Here is a 22942-nt window from a genome sequence, read left to right on the forward strand (position 1 = left end):
ATTAAGGACAGAAATAAAATGTGAGGAATGAAACAAGTATCAGCTTATATTGTGCTGTTGCTAAGATCACAGATATAGTGCTACATTTTTATTTAAAGTAAAATTTAGAAATAACAACATTTATATACAGAAATTTCTTCATGCTACAATATTAGCACTTAAGTAATGCATCTTTAGGAACATTTTAACCTCAGAAAACTTCAACTTATTTCATGTGCAATAACTTTTTAAGTGCTGTTATTTATTGAGCAAAAATATTACCTTATCACTTGCTTACAATTAAATATGGACATGAAAAAGACAATCTTTGGCTTCAAAAAGTACACATCACAAAAATATGAGTTGACAATACACAATATTTTATACAACATGAGTAATTACACGTACAACGAGTTTTGAGGAATGATCTCCGCAGAAGATCATTTACTGCACATTGATATGTTCTTGATAATGTGCAAGAACATATAGTATTACAACACCAATCCCAATACCTATATTTTGCTGCAATAACACCAAACATCCTGACTTCCAGCCCCGATCCATTGCTTCTGTTGCCACATGATTCATTTCTGGAATCTAAAACAAATTAAAAAAAGTTATACTTGTATGTTTGTTGAAGAGATGTGCATTAGTTCGCTAAAAATTCTAAGGACACTAAGTAACTATACCTTTACACAAGGGAGCTTATTACAAAAGTAATCTGAAGACAAAGTATAGAAGTTAATTTTACAGACTTAATAATCATTTCTACTGTTAAGACAAGAGTTGTATGTTCCAGATGTAACATGTTGCCTGCAGTTGCAAATGAGGAGTTTTCAAGAAACTACATAAACTGTTAACCAAGATCTTGACCTGGTGTTCGATGGAACGTTATGTTAACTCGTGAATCTTTTTCAGAGATTTGCTCTGAGAATCATTTAAGAGATTTGCAGCACAGAAGCTACTAGAATGACATTCTTGATGTCACATTTAGCTTGTAGCATGGTTTTCTGGGATAAAATTAATAGTCAATTAAATATTAATGAAAAATTTTACATAGCTGGAAAGGGCTACTTGAATTACGTAAGACAACCCTACATAAGAGCATCTACATCTACATGTACATTTACATCTATGCCCATACTTTGAAAACAACTGAAAAGTGCATGGCAGAGGGTACATCCCATTGTACCAAATATTAGGGTTTCTTCCCATCCATTCATGTATGGAGCACAGGAAGAATGAGTGTATGAATGCATCTGTGTATGCTGTAATTATTCTAATCTTATTCTCATGAATGCTATGTGAGCAATATGTAGGGGGTTGTAGTATATTCCTATGGCCATCATTTAAAGCCAGTTCTTGAAAACTGTGTTAGTAAACTTTCTTGGGATAGTTTATGTCTAACTTCGAGAGCTTGCCAGTTCGATTTCTTCAGCATCACTGTAACACTCTCGTGTAAGTCAAATCAACCTATGAGCATTAGTGTTGCTCTTCTCTGTGTACATTCAATGTCCCCTGTTAGTCCTATTTGGTATGGGTCCCACACACTTCAGCAACATTCTAGAATGGATTGCACAAGTGATTTGTAAGCAATCTCCTTTGTAGACTGATTGCACTTACCCAGAATTCTACCAATAAACTAAAATATACAACCTGCTTTACCCACAACTGAGCCTATTTGATCATTTCATTTCATATCCCTACAAAATGTAGGTACTCGTACGAGTTCAATAGTGTACGAGTTCCAACTGACTCATTGATATTATAGTCATAGGATACTATAGTTTTTCATTTTGCGAAGTGGACAGTTTTACATTTCTGAACATTTAATGCAAGTTGACAATCTTTGTACAACTTCGAAATCTTACCCAGACCTGACTGAATATATATGCGGCCTCTTTCAGATAGGACTTCATTATAGATAACTGCATCATCTGTAAAAGTTATGAGGTTAATATGAATATTGTCTGCAAGGTCATTAATATACAATGTGAACAGCAAGAGTCCCAACACATCTCACTATGGTGCACCCGAAGTTACCTCTACATCTGACTATGACATTCCATCCAACATAACATTCTGTGTTCTTCCTGCCAAAAAGTCATCAGTCCAGTCACAAATTTCAGTTGGTACCCCATATGATCATACTTTTAATGATAAGTACAAGTGGTAGTACTGAGTCAAATGCTTTTTGGAAATCAAGAAATACTGCATCTACCTGACTGCCTTGATCCAAAGCTTTCAGTACGTGAAATGAGAAAAGTGTGAGTTGGGTTTCACATGATTGATGTTTTTAGAATCCGTGCTGACTGGGATTGAGAAGGTCATTCTGTTCAAGATACCTCATTATGTTTTGAGCTCAAAATATGTTCTAAAATTCTACAACAAATTGGTGTCAGAGATATTGGATGGCAGTTTTGTGGATCACTTCCACTACCCTTCTTGTAGATGGGTGTGACCTGTACTTTCTTCCAACTACTGGTCATAGATTTTTGTTCAAAGGATCTACAATATAAATACAGCTGTAGAGCTCTCTATTGAGAAACAAGTAGAAAGAAATGCATACTGTTGTAATAATATTCCTTTACAGCTGCTTTTTCTATGTGTTATTTACTGCTACCAGTTTCAGGTGATTGTTCATTTTCAAGCAATTCCTAGATAGAATCGGCATATATATCTATGTATGTACATATACATGTATGATTTCTGATTTTATTTTAAGTTTTACTTGCTTTATAAGATCTAAAATGTTATTTTTCATATCTGATCTACTTTTTTGTTATATTTGTGCATGGCTGTTACATTATATATTATATCTTTGATGGAAATTAATTTGTATCATATGTGAAATTTTGAATTGTCTTTTGTTCTGTTTTATCTGTCACTGATAAGTTTTTTGTTGAAGTTCTTAATTTTTTTTATTTATATGTTCTGTTTGTCCATTCAAGAGCTTATTTGAACTTTTTACCAAATGCATGTAGTTTCCTATTTCCTCCAATATGTTTATGTTAGCTTCCTTTTTTGGCTCTATTGAGAATGGAGAGATTAGTGCTTATGATAAGTTATGTATTAAATGTCACCCACTAGCACATAAAGCAGCATCTTTTCACACTTCGATGGGGTGTGTGATTAGAGTTTCCCTTACTAAAGAAAATATGAAGACAGAGTTGGGTAAACATAAACTGTAACTGCAATTAATGGCTACAATCCTGACATAGTCCATAAAATAAATGGAAAGGAAATTAGGGCCAAATATGCAAATGAAAATGATGTAATAATATTAGCAAAAGCGAAAAGAAAGAAGAAAGAAAATTTTGTTGTACTATCATACAGGGGAAATATTTCTCAAAAAATAAGTAACACATTTCGGAATACTAATGTTAAAATTAGATTCATCATTAGATGAATTTTTGGATATAGCAAGTGGGTAATTTCCCAACCCCACAAAAATAAATAAATAAATAAATAAAATTAAAAATATTGAATGTCATGTAATATTTTGTCTAATGTAATATCTTGTATAGACACCTTTTATTAACCTGACACGTTCCACATCATTACGAAGTGTCGTATTCATGATCTATGGAACAAGTACTAATCTAATCTAATCTAATCTAGCTTCTGCACAGAGAACAAACTAAGAATGAATGTAATACACAGAACAGACAAAGCTTAAAAATATGACCAATCAGGAAAATATAAAATTAAACATAGTGACTGTGACATGTTCTACATCAGACAAACAGAACAAAAATTTACTACAAAATACAAACAACATTTAAGCAAATGCTATAACAACCACCCCACATTTCATATGCATCTTCAAGAAAATCAACAGTTTACAGTGGATGTAAGCAATAATATCTCCATTCTTTATAGAGCCAAAAAGGGAAGCTATGTGAACAACTCGGAGGAAACAGAAATCTACACACATTTGACAAAAATCCTGAATACCGTCTTAAACAAACAAACAGAATTTAGAAATAAATAATATATTGAGTACTTACGTATATAAAATTATAATGCAACAGAAATTATATAAATATGCTGACAATAGCTTGACTGTACCTATGTGCTGCTTGAGAATGAGCTGCTGCTTGGATCCAATAGCAGCAAGCAAAATATAAAAAAAGCAGCTGTAGTGGATTATTATTTGAACAGTAAACATTTCATACAAGTTGTTCAGGCTGCATAACAGCAAACACAAGAAATATTCAAGTAGAAGGAACTCTTATTCAAACACAGTGTGAGCTGCACTGAAATAATACCTTATAATCCCTTGGCAGTATACATTGACGGGTTGAAAGAGAAAAGGAATTTTTGAATGGAATTGAAGGGAAAAAACTATTTAAAAATGTTTTTACAATTTAAGTGAACATATTAGCATCCAGAAGTACTATTTACTTCTGAAGTTTGCTGAATACTTTTATATACCAGTAGTATCTGTACTGTTTTTACTTTACATCATTTACAGAAGAATGTTTTGCTGCAAGTATTTTTTTTTTCAAAGAGATTCTGAAAAAATCAGAAATTACAAAGTGAAGAAATAATTTTATTCAATAATAAGTTATGAATTCATCTTTTGTGATAGTCGACTTACAATAATAACATCTTTTAATATGCAGAAGTGTGTTATAAGAATTACACTGATGCAATAAAAGTCATAGCAGAGCAGTATGCCCATTTGTGGAGCTGTCATTTCTACTCCTGTGATTCATGTAAAACAATTTATGATATGATTATGGCCGCATGATAGGAATTAACAGACTATAATGCAAATGGTAGCTGCAGCTGGATGCACGGGACATTCTGTTCTGAAAATCATTAGGAAATTCAACATTCTGAGATCCACAGTGTCAAGTGTGCTGAGAATACCATATTTCAGGCATTACCTCTCACCATGGACAGCACAATGACTGACAGCCTTCAATCAATGACCAGGAGCAGTGGCATTTGCATAAAGTTGTCAGTGCTAACAGACAAGCAACACTGCATGATATAACCACAGAAATCAATGTGGGACATATTACAAATGTATCCGTTAGGACAGTGTGGTGAAATCTGGCATTAATGGGCTATGACAGCAGATGACACATGTGAGTGCCTTTGCTAACAGCACAACATCGCCTGCAGCACCTCACCTGGGCTCATGACCATATTGGTTGGACCCTAGAAGACTGGAAAACTGAGGGTTGATAAGATGAGTCACAGTTTCGGGTTGGTAAGAGGTGATGCTAGGGTTTGAGTGTGGTACAGACTCCATGTAGCCATGGACCCCAGTTGTCACCAAGGGACTGTGCATGCTGGTGGTGGCTCCATAATGGTGTGGGCTCTGTTTACATGGAATTGACTGGATACTCTGGTCCACCTGAACTGATTAAAAAAAAAAAAAGCTCCGTCTTTAGGCCACAAGTGGCCCTTCCGGGACCGTCCGGCCGCCGTGTCATCTTCCGAGGAGGATGCGGATAAGGAGGGGCGTGTGGTCAGCACACCGCACTCCCGACCGTTAGGACGGTATTCTTTGACCGAAGCCGCTACTAATCGGTCGAGTAGCTCCTCAATTGGCATCACGAGGCTGAGTGCATCCCGAAAAATGGCAACAGCACGTGGCGGCGGGATGGTGACCCATCCAAGCGCCGGCCACGCCCGACAGCGCTTAACTTCGGTGATCTCACGGGAACCGGTGTAGCCACTGCGGCAAGGCCGTTGCCTCCTGAACTGATTACTGACTGGAAATGGTTATGTTCAGCTACTTGGAGACCATTTGCAGTCACTCATGGACTTCATGTTCCCAAACAATGGCAGAATTTTTATGGATGACAATGTGCCATGTCACTGAGCCACAATTGTTCGCAATGTCAGTTCATGCACAAAATCCTGTAAGAGGCAACAATTTTGCAATTATGGATGGCTAGAGAGTCAACATGGCTCAATATTTCTGAAGGGGGCTTCCAAGGGCTTGTTGAATCTGTGCCACATTGAGTTGTTGCACTACACTGGACAAAAGGAGGTCTGACACGATATTAGGAGGTACCCCACAAATTCTGTGTCCTCAGTATATACCTTGTGCTAGTCCTAGAACATACCATACAGGTCTTCAAAAAAACTGATTCTGATCACTGTTTTACAATAAATGTAAGTCATTGATATCCTTTCCTGTTAGCAATATTTCTCTTTTTTTCAAAACAATAGTCACATGTTGATGACATAAAAAGCCCTTAAAAAAGTTAGCGAATAACAAAAAAATTGTTGTGGAACGTGAAGTAAGTAACTCATCTTTGTAATTAATAATGTTCTGCAAAACACCAATGGAAAATTTTACAAGTGCCATGAAACAATGGAAAAGTCAATCCATGTTATTAATAGTACAAAGCATGCTTGTAACAGCACAGAGAACTTTGATAAAGACTTGAAAATTAAAACATTAGTACAGAAAGAGGTCTGATACATGTGTACAGTATACCATAGAATATTAAACATGTTGTGATTAATAGAGTTGAGTTTAAGAATGAATTAATCAACTTTCTATCAGATAGCTCCTTCTACACCACTGAAGAGTATCTTCACAGGGCCTCTTAAAATTATTGTATTAGATTATAATTTAATTAACATTACTACTGTAATAATACTGTATAATACTTCATAAAGTTAAGCCATTCCATTGCACTGTACTCCAATAAAATGAATGTCTTTGACTTCTTTTCATCTCATAGATAAATTTTTTGCATGATTAATATAAGAAAAGCAATAAAGGAAATTGCAAATATGCATAGACACAAACCATGTCCACAAGACTGATGTAGAGGAACATCCCAGCAGCAAAGCCAAATATGTATTTGCTCGCATAAATTTCACCAAGAAGAACTCCAACAGCAAATCCCACAAAGCATGTGCAGGCAGAAAGGAAATTGCAGCAGACTGCCAATTTTACTGACATTCCAGAATTCAACAAGACAGCAAAATCACCTGGAGATTATAGAAAAAGGAACTAAGTTTGCATAAAAAAACAATATACATTTATTTGAATGCCACGAATGTTAATATTTGGGAATAGCACATTTGTGAATTAATAGTTTTCTTAGTACCTTCACCAGAGGATTAAGAAGTTATGTATTACATTATATAATAATCCGTGTATGTATCATGTTGCAGTTACCAACTTGTCCTAGAAGCTCACTCTGCATCCAGTATTTTCATATAATACCATGCTGATGCAATAAAAGATTAGATCAAATACAGTTGTGAACCATATTTATTTAAAAAATTACTTCCATAGTCCAGTTACATAAACATAAAACTGTGCAGTTGTGGGAATGGCAAATAGAAATGATAATTCATGACTCACCTAAAATATCTACATAACTGACAGTCTCAGCACGACTGAAGCACATCCTGCATTTGGGTTAATCATACAATTAAAAAGTTACTGAAATGTATTCGGAATGCTCTAATAATGGCAAGCTCAGATCATGAATTCACATTGATCTATGATTTTGATTGAGTTTGCAAGTGGTCAGTGTGTTTACACTTCGCAATGTTCCAAAAGCAGCTCAGCTTCTTAGCTTTGATGAAAGTATTATTGACATAGTTATATAGTCAGTACCTGTTAATAGAGGCATTTGAAACCTTAGTTTCAGTATTGCTGCTTAACTTAATAGTGATTTTTGTAATATGAAATATGCCCACGTTCAGAAAAAGCACAACACCTTGAACGACTAGAGATAGGATGTTCATATTCACAGGACATTTACATTAATATGAACTGCAGAAATGATTAGCATTTGAACCAAGTTGTCCCGCAGGTTCAAAGTCAACATCAATATTGTGCACAACACTATTTACTGCTAAAATGTGCCTGTGGCTCTCATTATCACTATAAACCAAAGGTAATGAATGAATCAGTGTGATCTGAACAGATGTGCAGGATACCTCACAGATGTAAATGCAAACCGTACCATCAAATCATTGAGTTTGAAAGAGGATGCATTTTTGGCATGAGAGAATGTGATGACCCATCTGGGAAATTGCTGTTCGTGTGGGATAAAGTGTTTTGGCAGTGAAATGGGTGTGTGCAGAATGGTTCATGGAAGGCCATAGAACACGATGAGATCGGTCAGGTCACACCAACCAGACCTCCCGCCGAGAAGGTCGACACCTCATCCAAATGGCACTGCAGGACAGATCGGTATCCTTCTCAGCTCTAGCGCAACAGTGGAACAGTGTAACACATTGTACACTATTAGGGCTGACAGTCCATTGCTGTTTATTACAGCAAGGGTTAGATGCACATCGTCCATTTCTCCCTCTACCTTTGACAAATGTGCAGAAACGTCATAGACAGCAATGGTGTATGGGGCAACATCACTGGGGACTGGAACGGCATCAGATAGTGTTTCTGGACGAATACAGGTTCTCTTTGTTTGAAAATGATGGTCGCATTTTGGTTCACCACATACAGGAGGAGCAACATCACAGTGACTACATTTGCACAAGATATACAGTGCCAACTCAATGCTTTATGGTGTGGAAAGCTATTGGGTACAAACATAAATCACAGTTGGTGTGTGTCCAGGGAACTGTGACCAGTGTGACCTACGTGAATGACATCCTGTGAACTGTAGCCATACCCTTTCTGCACAACACTCCAGATGCAACTTTTCAGCAAGACAATGCATGACCACATATTGCTGTACGAACAGAAGCCATATTGGTGTCACAGGATTTCAGCCTTTTGCATGAGTCCACAAGATCACCAGACTTGTTGCCAATCAAAAATGTGTGGCATATGGTGAGAAGACGGGTGCACCACTGTGACCTGAAGCCAGCCATCACAAATGAACTTTGGGGTGAATGCAGTATGGATGGCTATCCCACAGGACACCATTTGTGCATTACATGATGTGATGCAGTCACATACGGAACAAGTTATCAGGGCCCATGGTGGACCCTGTGCCTAGTAGGCAACAGGACACATGCTGAACCGAGGTGATAGAATTGATAATCATTTCTGCAGAACATACTAATGTACATATCCTGTGACTATGACCGTCCTATCTCTAGTCATTTAAGGTGTTCTGTTTTTTCTGAACATGAGTGTATCATTATTACTGGGCCAGTACCACAAAATTGTCCAATTTTCTGTAGATTCATTCTCACACTACATTTAACTTTCATCCATGATTAAACTCTTCTAATAAATCAGCATGTTCCAACTTCAGTTTGTAAGTTGGTTTCCATAAATCAAGGGGAAAAATCATAAAAAATATTTATAATACAGTAGCATATGTTTCAAATATGGTGAAACAAGTGTACAACACATTTCACAGTGTAAATACATATGTAGCACAATTCTACATACAAAATTATCTCCGAAATATAAATCGCTTAAAAATGTGCAAAATGCATACATCAGTTTAAAACTCTGTAAATAATACTACTACAGTGTGCCAAGTGATTATGATGATCACAGCAATACAGTACATAAACTGATGTGTGATACTGTTAATTAGGATGTTTCTGATGTCTATTAGTATTGAATTCCAATCTTTTTGTATAGCAGCTCTAAATCCAGCGAAGTTTAGGGCTAACAAGCAACACACCTCCTGGGAGCACTACAAACGTGCTCTGTGACATTAAGATTTAAAAATCAAGTTGGCCATCAAATGCTCTGAATCAACCAGCACTGAAGACGTTCATTCTTCAGAGGAGTCAACTGTGATTGCACATAGACATTTTGTTACACTGCTTGACAACTGCTAAGGAACAACTTACACTTGCTAAGTAACAACTGCCATTTGCTATGGAACAACTGATAATTGCTGTGGAACACCTGACTGATGAATGTAGAGGATGGGGCATGTTACCTGCAGCAGACCCTGTGCATGAACACACTGCATCCATTAGGTATTTCATGTAGTATGGTGTTTCATGAAGGTTGTTGTGGAACTGATTAGTGCAACATTCCGTGTGGTACGGCAATATGTCTGCAAGACACAATTTGAGTGCTTATGATCAAGGACGAGCAGCTAGATAGCTTGAAGCCAGTCAAAATGTCAATCACAGCTCCATATGGAAAGTAATGGATGTCTGTATGTCCACCTGATGATATACAATCCCACACAGAGACACTCATTATTCCTATGATTTCCTTTTCATAAATATTTGATTGAAACCTTACCAAATAAAAAACTCTTTGTTGCTATGCAAGATAAATTAGAATTCATCTATAAAAACTGTAGTCCCTGACTGATCTCCATTCCATTGCACATGATGGCCGCCTCACTGCAAATACTTTCATCCCAGGTGAGTGAACATCAGTACACACGTGGCAGATGGCATCACATAAATGTGCCTTCATGAAACTTTCTAATCACAATAGTCAATGATATTACTGTTTTACTGCCTGCAGTGCTGAGTATAGCTGAGCTTAGATTTTGAGCCTGTTCATATGAGAAAATAACAGCATAATGTTCATTGCCAGATGAACAGTTGTGTGTCACAGTCTTTTACTTTCACTTTTCACAACTCCCCCAATAATACACAGTTATATATGGCCAGTGCACTACATTTAACTTTCCATAAGCCTCATTAATAATATAGCAGGCAAACATCCACACACTGCAACAATAGTTTACCGTTGAATATCTACGAGCAGTAAAAACATAACCACATAATTCGCAGTTCTTTTAGAATAATCAGGTACATATGGAACAGACACTGTCATTGCTTTAACACACAGCCTATTGGCTTAACACTTATTTCACCATTAAGTTGAGGCATTGTTGTCATTCTACCCAACACAGGTTCCTCATCTGATACTCGGCCATGGACTGTCTTGTGACCAAAATTCAGGCCTTTATATATCATCACAATAATAGGTACTGAAACTACATAGTGTTCGAAGTTCAATTTAAACTTAACTCATTAAATTAACTGAATACATCGAAAAATTTGTTCCTTTTAACAGTTTCTTCTACTACAAGGTTTAGGCCAAATTATTTGTTTAAATGATGAAATTAATGTATATCATTATTTAAACAATACTTTTGACAAAACTGTTAATTACTTTGAATTTAATGAAGGGCTGGTTCTGCTAACATGTTTGAATAGAAGCAAATAGATTCTGTAAGATTACTAGTATTTCATCTTCCAAATGTTTGTAATTAGTACAGAATTTATACTTGTATCAATATAATAGAGGGAAACATTCCACGTGGGAAAAATATATGTAAAAACAAAGATGATGTGACTTACCGAACGAAAGCTCTGGCAGGTCGATAGACACACAAACACACACACAAAATTCAAGCTTTCGCAACAAACTGTTGCCTCATCAGGAAAGAGGGGAAGGAGAGGGAAAGACGAAAGGATGTGGGTTTTAAGGGAGAGGGTAAGGAGTCATTCCAATCCCGGGAGCGGAAAGACTTACCTTAGGGGGAAAAAAGGACAGGTATACACTCGCACACACACACATATCCATCCACACATATACAGACACAAGCAGACATACTTAAAGTCAAAGTATAAACTTTAAACATGTCTGCTTGTGTCTGTATATGTGTGGATGGATATGTGCGTGTGTGCGAGTGTATACCTGTCCTTTTTTCCCCCTAAGGTAAGTCTTTCCGCTCCCGGGATTGGAATGACTCCTTATCCTCTCCCTTAAAACCCACATCCTTTCGTCTTTCCCTCTCCTTCCCCTCTTTCCTGATGAGGCAACAGTTTGTTGCGAAAGCTTGAATTTTGTGTGTGTGTTTGTGTTTGTTTGTGTGTCTATCGACCTGCCAGCGCTTTTGTTCGGTAAGTCACACCATCTTTGTTTTTACATATATAGAATTTATACTTGTTTAGACATCAACAATAGAATTTAAGTTACAAAACAATTACTGATTTCACCCTATAATGAAAGATACTAACTAGGAATAGTTGAAATAAATTAGAAAATCAATTACATACAGAAGACTAAGCACAAAATTAGATCTAGTGTTATATTCTTTAAAACTGAGGGCCAACCTTTCTCTTTTATGAAAATGCAGATTCTATTCACATATGTTAATGGCAATTAGTTAAAAGTGAAAAAACATATTTAATGAGGCAGATGACAAAACAAGGGGGGAATTAAAATTATCCCAGCTTGCTTCATCAACATGAAATATGTTTACAAATGTATGTGAACTATGACAATACATGTGACATGGGTGGACACCAGTAAATCCATGGATAAAAAAGCTCCTCATAAACCCCTCAATTGATTTCAATCAAACTTGGTACACATATCTGGAAAAAATACTGCAGGGGTAAGAACAAGCAACCTCCTATTGGGGAGGGGCAGATAAAGTTGAGAGAGAAGGGAGGAAAGGAGATGGCCAGAGAGAGAAGGGGACAGAGGAGGACACAGACAGCAGAGGGGGGGGGGGGGGGGGAATGCTCCAAAAGGGAAGAGGAGGAGATGGTCATAGAGAAGGATGGAGAAAATTGACAGAGAAAGGGAAGAGAAGAGATGTGGGAGAAGGAGATGGGCAGAGACAGGGGGGGGGGGGAGGGGGAGGTGAAGGTGGAAGTGGATACAAAGAGTGGGAGAGTAGTAGATTGACTGAGAGAGGAAGGAGGAGGAGATGGACTTTGAGGAGTGAGACAGAGATAGAGGGGGCGGGGAGGAAGAGATGGGCAGAGGAGGAAGGAGCTGATAGACGGAGAGGGGAGGAGCAGATAGAGAGAGAAAGGAAAGAGGAGGAGATGGACTGGGATAGAGGGAGGGAGATATGGTCAGACAGAGGGGGAGGGGGGGAGAGGAGGAGGCATTGGCAGAGAGAGGGGGAAGGAGAAGATGGAAAGAGATAGAGGGAAGAAAGGGATGAACTAATAGAAGATGAGAATAAATAAATATCCAGGCAGCATCAGGTACTCAGCTAGTTGTCATATAACATATGTCAACATGATTTATGGAGTTTGGAAAATAAGTAGGGCTTTTTTTTCTAATTTGTCACCCCTGAACATGAAAATGATATCAGTTTTTTCCATCATCCTTAGTTTCACTTCTCCCAACCTACTGCAGGCTATTTACTACTTACTACTGGCTGTGAAATCTGCATTGAATGGTGTGATTTATTTAAATCTGGTAACATTGCTCTTTTGTATGATGGTCAAGTAGAGGGGGAGGATGAAGGCTGACATTCCATAATCACTACACAAACCAATAGTTGAGTGAGTGAGAGAGTCAGAACAAGATGTTTATACGGGTTGTTGTGAGTGGCGTTACCTCATTGAAGCCATGTTCGAAACATCAGGAAAGTAGTGTGTGAATAGCCCAGATATACTTTGTTACATATATGGAACTTATGTGATAAGTACAGGAGTTCAACAAATAATGAAATTTGCATGGAAATCGTATTTTGCTTATTTTGGCATGAAGCTCAGAGATCAGAACAAGTCAACTGCTCAACACCCTGTGCGTCATACATGCTTAGAGCAATTAAGGAAATGAATTGAAGGTAAAATGAAGTGTCTGAACTTTGCTGTACCCATTATATGGCATGAATAGAAGAATCACATCAATGATTGTTACTTCTGTATGATGAAAGTAGTGATAGACAACAAAAGAAACATGAACAAAATCTTGTATGCAAACTTATATAGGTGATTATACGTGACCTTCATGATCCAGGGCTGCCAATCCCCTCTCCACAATATCAATGCATACATCTGAATTCACTGAACTAGAGGTAAGTCATGAAAGAGGTGTATCTGAATATTCCAAATGTAGTACTGGTAACAACCCAAAACCTCTTACTTGAACAGAACTTAACAATTTGCTGAAAGACTTTTGGCTCTCAAAAGGCACAACAAAACTTCATGGATCATACTGCCATTGAAGGATAATTTACTTGCACACATTACATCTTACTCAATGTACATAAATTGTGATAAAAACTTTAGGAAAACTTTTGTTGGAGCTGGTTTAATGGTGTTCTGCAGAGACATTGCCTGATTGGTGACGCAAGTGGGAGTTGAGGAGTATAACTGTAAGCAATAAAGATTATTTATAGATTGTTCAAAGCAAAGTTTGAAAGCAGTGTTACTACATGTTGGATATGAGCTAGCATCAGTACACTCAAAAGAGTCGTACAGTACCATGAATGTATAAAAAACACGACGCTTGTATTTGGTGTCTGTAGAGTGAATAGCATTCTTCTTAGCCAGCAGACAGGGCGCATAAATATGTCTTGCTATATATGTTAAATGGGATAGTAGAGTGTATCATGAGCGTTGGAGTAGGAGAGAGTGGGATCAAAGAACATTGTGAATGAATGTTTGGTTAATCCAGATCGCAATTTATTGGCTCCAATGCGTATTAAATTAGGACTGATGAAGCAGTATGTGAAAGCATTGGACAAAACAGGAAACTCTTCTCAATACCTGTGTAGCCAGTTTCCAAATCTATCTGCTGTAGATTTAAAAGAAGGAATATTTGTTGGACTCGATACATGTAACTTGATGTCTGATGAACACTTTGAAAGTACCATGATGGGATCAGAACAGCAAGCTTGGAGAAGCTTAAAAAATGTTGTACATCAATTCATTAGCCAGAATAAGCACCCTGATTACAAGGATATAGTGGAAGGTACGCTACAGCCATTTAAACAGTTAGAATGGTAGATTTCCCAAAAAAACACATTTTCTAATGTCAGCTGCTCGGGGTAGCCGTGCGGTCTAGTGTGCCTTGCCACGGTTCACGCAGCTCCCCCCATCGGAGGTTCGAGTCCTTCCTTGGGCATGGGTGTGTGTGTTGTCCTTAGTGTAAGTTAGGTTAAGTAGTGTGTAAGCCTAGGAACTGATGACCTCAGTAGTTTGGTCCCATAGGAACTTACCACAAATTTTAATTTTTCTAATGTCACTCCTAGACAATTTTCAGGACAGTTTGGCTGACACATTAGAGGGACTTGATTAATGGTTCCATCAGGAACTTAAAAATCTGGAACATCATTATCAGGGTCATTGGGGAATAAACATGATGTCTGACTACTGCTGGTGTATCACATGTGTAGGAGAAGTGACACACAAAAGGAAGGACATCAGGCATTTATTCATGGGCAAATGTAAAGGAAAGTAGTACCCCCATGAGAGGTGAGTGTCCAAATCATTGTATTTGCTTCTTCAATTTCGTATCTATCACTTTACTTTTTTACCATTTTATTGTTCCATTTCTTCTCCACCTTCATGTAATTGGTTTCTGATTTCATTGGTTACAGATTTTGACAACGATGATGGTGCAAAACCCTGACATACTGTAGGGAAACAGCTTCAGATTCATGATCATCACAATGGATTTAGTCAACAATTCATATTTTTGTGCCAACACTAGACAAAAAGTCAAAATTTGTCAATGTGTGTAATTGCACTGTCTTTTGTTAAATCTCTTGGATGCCAAACTTATGATCAGAAATTATTGCCAAGCTCTATGACCAACACAAAGATGAGCATTTAGTGATCTGGTGGCCTCTACCTGAGTGTGGCCTGCCTTTAGCCTGCAAATAGCACAGTACTGCCTTCCCAGCAGTCTCCTCTCACTATTACATCAGCTTTGTGCAGAAATGATGAAATGAGATCACTCCACTGCTAATACACTCCTATTACGTTGCTAGACATTAAAATTGCAACACCATGAAGACAACATCAACAAGCACACAACTAGCATGAAGTGTACCACAGTCTTTTATAGAAAATGATTAACATTACAGCAGAACTGCACAAAATAGGTAAGGTAGGTAGATGGACAGGTAAGGCAAACCTGTCACAAATCACAGTTTGGTTTGAGCATCTGAGTGCTTTACTAAGCATAAACATATTGGAGGTGTTACAGTCTTGCATTCATCTTTCCTTTCAGCTGACATACAAGGTGAGATATAAGGAGACCTACAGTTTAATATGGACTTGGAACCATGGTGCAGCTTGGCATTTTTCACATATAAAAATATGTGCTCAGTGGTGAAAGAAGTGATAAGTGACAGATAGATAACAGATGATGACCTTTGGATCTATATATGTGAATTATCTACACTGCTGGCCAATAAAATTGCAACGCCACAAAGACAACATGAAAGAAAATGGCTCTGAGCACTATGGGACTCAACTGCTGAGGTTATTAGTCCCCTAGAACTTAGAACTAGTTAAACCTAACTAACCTAAGGACATCACAAACATCCATGCCCGAGGCAGGATTCGAACCTGCGACCGTAGCGGTCTTGCGGTTCCAGACTGCAGCGCCTTTAACCGCACGGCCACTTCGGCTGGCCAACATGAAAGAAATGTCACATTAGCATGAAGTAAACTACATGCTTCGATATGAAAATGATTAATATTTTGGAGTAATCACACAATGTAAATAGGATAAACACCAAGTACACTCTATACTCAAGGAAAGATTATGTATTTCTCATAGAGAAATCATATGTGAATGTTATTTGTCTGTGAGAAGGTTGTGTCATGTCTCTTGCAAGAAGGATAAATGTCTACCAGAACATGTCAGAATTCAACAGTGACAGAATTCTGCCCTATTGAGACTATGGTTTATTGTTCCAACATATTGCTGCTCACATTGGTTGGGATCTCATGACTGTCATGTGAATTGGATTCAATAGATTCACAAGGCCCATACTCATTGCCATGTAGGATCTCATCCAGCCCCACGTGACTAGCACCTGAGAGGAAGACATATTTTTCACTCAGTCGGGAATGATCTCACAGTTGCGTCACATATCTTGAGTCAGGAAATGGACTTGTTTGCAGCAATATAGGTGTCTACAAAGAGAGAGCAATGAAATCAGAGGCATCACAGACTCTCAGCACAGAGACCTTTATTATGGCATCCCTTAATGTGGCAGCAGTGAGAGGCATGCCAACAGTAGTGTTCCTAACAACAACATGGGACACAGGAGTGGCAACATGTTGTCTTTTCAGACAATTTTCAATTCTGCATATAGCATCATAATGGACATATCCATGTGTGGAGGCTCTGAGGAGAGTGAACATTGCCAAACTACATATGTTATCATCACATGGGTCCAGCACCTAGTGCGATGGTATGGGGTGCCATTGGATACACAGCATGATCATCTTGGTTCACAGAGCAAGTGATTTTGACACCAAGTTAGGCATTTATGACACATTAAGGCCAGTGGTTTTGCCCTATCTGTTAGGTCTCCATAATGTTATCTTTCAAGAAGACAACACAAGACTGTACATTGCTCATACTGTCCTGAAATACCACAGTACAGAAATAGTTCCACTGATTTGGTCATGCGTTACCAAGAAACTGAGTGCCATCACTCGCCGGCCACTATGATTTATGATTTCTGGCATAGACCTGAAGCAGCATGGAATGAATACTGATATCTGTCCATATCTCTTACCCATTTATCCAGCCTCAGGCTGTATTGGACCATTTATGGTACTTCTCCACTTTCCCCTGTCTTCCCACAATTCTTCTTCTTGTTTTGTTCCAGTCCAGATTTTGTCTTCTTAAATTGATCTTCATTGATTCAATCCATTTTTCTCTGGGTCTCCCTCTTGCCCTGTCATTTGTTTTGGTATTCCTCTGTCTTTCATTTCTTTCCATGCCCAAACCATTTAACCTACTCTTTTCAATCCTATCACTGAACTTTTCTACTCCAGTTTCCTTGCCAAAATCTTTATTTCTCACTATGCCCTCCTCATTTTCCCTAACATTCTTTTTGGGAATTTCATTTCACTGGCTTGTAGTCTCCCTCCTCCCTTCCTGTCACTGTAAAGATCTGCACTGCATACATCATTATGGGCATAGAGTACATTTTTTATATAACTTCCTTACATTTCATGAGTACCTTGATGACAGAATGATTGACAATGTGTGTTATTGTTATACTGTATATGCACAGTAAGTGAAGTTCTGTTATTTTCAATTCTTTCTTTAAATATGAAAAAATTAATGTATGATTTTTACACCTTTTTATATCTCATCCTCTAACTTTAGCTGGTAATCTCAGCAATCATTTAATAATGCTGTCACGACAAAGAGTCTATGCCTCTTAATAACAGTTGGAATATTGCTCTCAAAGTACAATACTTTGTAGAATTTAGCCAATTTAATTGTATATTAAAATAATCAGAAATCAAAATATCAAATATACTCGTAACAGGATGAGATTACACTTTATTTTATGGAAATGATGACAGAGTATCTGAATTGGAGAGTGGATGATTACATGATTACTTTATACTGCACTTTATGGAAAAAAAAAGAAGAAAAAGCCTAGAACAGGAAAAGGGGCGGGGTAGGGGGGGGGGGGGGGGACGGACACGTGCCCCTCCCGAAATCTGAGGTGGACTTTTTATTAATTTCAGAAGTCTCATGTATTAGTAGAAATTATTATCTCTGCATCTATTCAACTACAGATTTAGCATTTCTGAAAGCAAGGGAAAACACTGCAGCTTTAATACACACTACATTATTTATTTGACTGTCAGGTTTTTCACAGGAAATAATAAAATTTTCTTGTCATGTTGATGTTTTTGGCATTGTTTTTCTATCTTGGCTGATGTGAACCTTTACAGAACATTGCCAAAATAGATTACCCCATCTTTTCTGTGTTGCTTACTTGTACAGCCATTAACGATCTCCAAAACGGGACAGCTCTGACACATAGCACAGTATAAACATGGGTGCAGTGCACCTGTATGACACCCACCCAAATTCCTGCAAGAACAAACCCTTTGCCTGCTGTACATCTTCATCTCGACAGTAGGTTCATATATGACCCACCAAGACTTGTTGGAACTGCATTGTTTTAAATGGTAGGGCAACTGTAGCAGATTATGTGGAAAACAATCATGCCAAATTATAGGTGTATTCAACTACAATGCATTTGTGGCTCCAAATGCAGAAGAAATGCCAATTTATGTGCTGTAAGAGAGGTCAGTAAGGTGTTTGGACCTCCTTAAAATAAATGGTTCTTAAACTACGTGGGATGCAACCCAGTGCAACAGCCAGCCTTAGAGTTATGAGGTCTGTAGCCCAGCTGCCATGGTCACTCAATATCATGTCAAACAAAGGAGATGAGGACCATTTTGATTCAGTCCTAAGTTGTTAAGAGTTGGTTCAACAGACTGATGCCAATAATATAAAAAGATGTACTTAGAATATGCTAATGAAATACACTTACCTTTAGGGTAAAAGTAATCTACCTTCAAAAAATATTGACTGGACAACTATCAAACACTGAACATACAGTGAGCTTTGTGTACTTCCTGTAAAATTTATTTCTTGCCCCTTCTTGGATAAATTTCTGTAGATGCCCATACATACATGACTGCTTAAGCACTTTATGACATTTTAATCTGCAGTAATTTTCTTAAAAGCCAAATGCCTGATAGGAAATCTGCGAATTATTTTCTGGATAAATGGTCCCATTAACAAAATAAACAGTATGCCTTGTCTCAATCTAAGCAACTCAATTCTTCCTCTTTCTTCACTGTTTCCTATTTTCTTGGTATTCCATCGTCATCTGTCAATGTTGTTCTTTCATTTCCTTTGTTGGTGCACCTGATTTCTTTTGCCTTGAAAGCTTTCTAAATTTATTACTGTACTCTTAAAGAAGTGTCTTTCTGTTATTTTAGATTCTTTGATGTCATTTCTTCCTCATTGTTTTCTTATTTCTGTAATCCATGCTAATGTTGACTACTTTTTCCAGAAATACACGAATATTTGTTTTGTTAGCCTGTTCTCGTTCATGCGGTAGAGGCATTCAAAGAAACTTACCTTTCATTTTAACATTACTTCTCATATTTTCTGTATACTTTGGCAGATTTTCTCATTACTTATCATTTTCCAACCATCTGTAGTTTGTACAGCACCCATTTTTTTCTAGTAAGTCAGCTTTCAAGTATCTATATTTTCTCCAACTTACAGTTAATTGTTAAGCATTTTCTAAAAATCTGGTCTTACTACTGTGGTACAGTATTTCAATTTTTTTATTTACAGATATGCTCGTCCCATCCTTGATGTTTTTATTCAAACCCTAAGCTCTTTCCACTTAATTAACTTTTCCATTTACTACAAATTCTTTTAGTCCATTCTGCTGTGCAGTTTCTCCAAGATATTTAAATTTAATAACTCACTCCTTTTTATGCATTTATGTTCCCATGTATTTTGGGGCATTTTTCTACATTTTTCATGAATTTTGTTTCTTGAGCTGATATTGTGAGACCAATTCTATCGGCTATCCTGGAAGTGAAAAAATAGCATGGTGAGTCATTGGGTGAGGCATCGCCTCATTGCAACAAAGTTGTACAGACCTGTCCAATCACCCGCGTGCTGGCCAGCTACATACAGCTGTGACACCTGCAATGTTTGAACATGCATTCTTATTCAAACTTCTCCTTCTCTATGACAACACAAGGCCTCACATAAGTCTGTGCACCTGAAAGGAGCTCACAAAACTTCACTGGACTGTTCTTTCTCATCAACACTACAGCCCAGGTCTTGCACCACATCTGACTTCCATGTGTTCGGCCCAACGAATGATGCACTCCACAGGAAGCAGTATGTGGATGATGGGTAGGTTATTGATGTGACAAGGCATTGGCTCCAGTGTTGATCAGTAGAGTGGTATCATGTAGGCATACAGGCTCTCCTAGTAAGGGGATGTAAGGTTGTTGCATTGAACAGGGGTTATGTTGAAAAGTAGGGTTTTGTAGCCAAAAGAGTGGGGGATAATATGATGCATTGGAATCCTGAATAAAACCAACCTGCTTTCAGAAAAAAAGTGTTGTATTACTTATTGAATGCTGTTTGTATATGCTAATATTGGTAAATGAATCACAAACTGAAAAACAGTAACGCAAGACCTTTTGTGATGCAACTGTAAACAACAGAGGAAAATAAAATGGACATCTGAACTTGCTGGGACCAATAAGAAATTCATGTGAGGGCAAGAATGTAAGAATCATGACATAACTATAAGATAATCATAGCTTTACTTGATAAGCATATACATTAAACTATGATACAGTGCATTTGAATCCAAGATTTCATAGCTGTTCACTAATCACATTAACCCTTTCAGACCCTCTGGCTACAATTGTGTACATTATCCTTTAATGTGGCTTAGCTGCTACAGAAACATTTTCCCCCAATGGAAACCCCATGTAAACATTTGTGAATATTCAGTCTTTCCATTATGTGCAAACAGTGATACCAACTTTTGGGCATCACTTTAAAAATATAAACAAACCAATGTAGCAGTGTGCAGCAGCTTGTGATCTCCAGAATACATGGAAGTGTTTGTTTCATTACAGTTTGATGTATGAGTAAATATTGTTTTTGTTATTTTGCATGATAGTTAAGTGAATGATCAGTTTATTTATTACAACAGTGAATATTCCAAAATGAGTTATTTTGGCCCATAAAAAGAAGTGTAAAAAGTATAACTTTGAAAATAGCTACATATTTTTGTATAAATCTAGCATCTAAAATCATTAAAAACGTCACCGAAGAGCATTATAGCACAAAGAAAAAATTTCCTTCCTACCGAAAAAATTCGAGTCTGAGAGGGTTAAGTTCTTCTGACTGTCCTTACCATTATATTGTAAAATGTATGTTTTTGTATGAAACTGTGTGTGCATTACAGCATGAAGTGACACAAAAACTTTGCTCTTTCATTGCGATGTATTATTACTCTTAATCAAAATCTTTATTACCTAGTTCATGAGGCAGTTCCTCACAGAAGACAGCAATGCTGAGACTAATGCCTGTCCAGATGCTGTCAGTGAATGCAGCTCCAATAGATACTCCATCAATAAAATTGTGAATGGCATCTCCAAAAACAACCATATAGGCCACTGGTGCAATTGTTTGTTTCTTAGCTTTCGCAGAATGAGGAACATCTAGAGAAGGCTGGTAGCCATTTTTCCAAGCTGAAATCTGAAACCAAATATTGTTTTAGTACATTTAATACATAGTTCAGTCAGTTTTTAAAACTGTTACATTTTTCTCTGAGTGTTTACAACACTTTATGCATATTATGGAATTGCAACCAACAAGAATTTTAAATTAGATTTCAGTGGCAATACTGGTAAAACTGACAAGGATAAACAGTACAGAGAATGTTGTGTGTGGAGAACAGATACTGTAAAGTACAACTGATCACTTTCCACATTACCTAGGTAGATGTTGCAACAGATGGTTGAGATTTTATTTGGTCCCTTCATTATGTGCAGAGAACATACTTGTAACATAGCAAAAATCAGTTTAATCTGATGCCTTAAACCTAGCAATACCAATGATGCAGGTGTAAATATTGTAATCTAGACATGTACTTTAAGTTTTAAAATTTTGAAAAATTATTTATTGTTTTTAATGAATACATCTATGCTTCTATCAGATTATATAATTTTTTTATTTTTTCAGTTAAATTTGATTAAAAAATTAAGTAATAGTAGTAGATGTGGAACTTCCCAGCAAATGTCATATTCAGTTGTTTCAAGTTCTAGACGCTACTTATGCCTCAGTCTTGTTGTAAGTGAAAGTCAACAACAATTACAGAAATTTGTAATTTTTTGTGGTGGTCGTAAAGTACACCCTCCCCCTTTTGTTGTTAGTATACACATATATTCTAAAGGCTAACACCTTGTCAGTGCAACCACTCTCTTCTGTCACTGGCTACTCATTTCAGTTCCATGTAACTGACACATCCTACCCTCTTTTTGATGTCTCCCATATACTCCACTTTCCATTCAGGAATATTAATGATGATAGTGTTGTGTCTAATGGCATGTCCAATAAATTTTATTTTTCACTTTTCCATTTCCTTTAATAATTTTATCTCTTCATTGATTTTCTTCAAGACTTCCAAGTAAGTTTTTCTTTCCATCCAGCTAGCTCTTGTCATTTTCCACCATATCCACATTTCAGAAACTTCAAGCTGAT

General features: G+C 37.2%; 1 protein-coding gene across 1 annotated transcript in view; it reads right to left on the minus strand.

The window, feature by feature from the left end:
- Window positions 1-291: 291 nt before the first annotated feature.
- Window positions 292-22942, minus strand: part of LOC126248347 (metal cation symporter ZIP14-like) — a 146871-nt gene continuing 124220 nt past the window's right edge. Inside the window, exons 7-9 of the mRNA XM_049949255.1 lie at window positions 21715-21937; window positions 6764-6948; window positions 292-576 (exon numbers count right to left, since the gene is read on the minus strand). Of these exons, the coding sequence (XP_049805212.1) occupies window positions 424-576; window positions 6764-6948; window positions 21715-21937 (561 nt within the window). The 3' untranslated portion in view covers window positions 292-423. The remainder of the gene's footprint in view (window positions 577-6763; window positions 6949-21714; window positions 21938-22942) is intronic.

Source organism: Schistocerca nitens, chromosome 3 (genome assembly GCF_023898315.1).
Source record: "Schistocerca nitens isolate TAMUIC-IGC-003100 chromosome 3, iqSchNite1.1, whole genome shotgun sequence".
NCBI lineage: Eukaryota > Metazoa > Arthropoda > Insecta > Orthoptera > Acrididae > Schistocerca > Schistocerca nitens.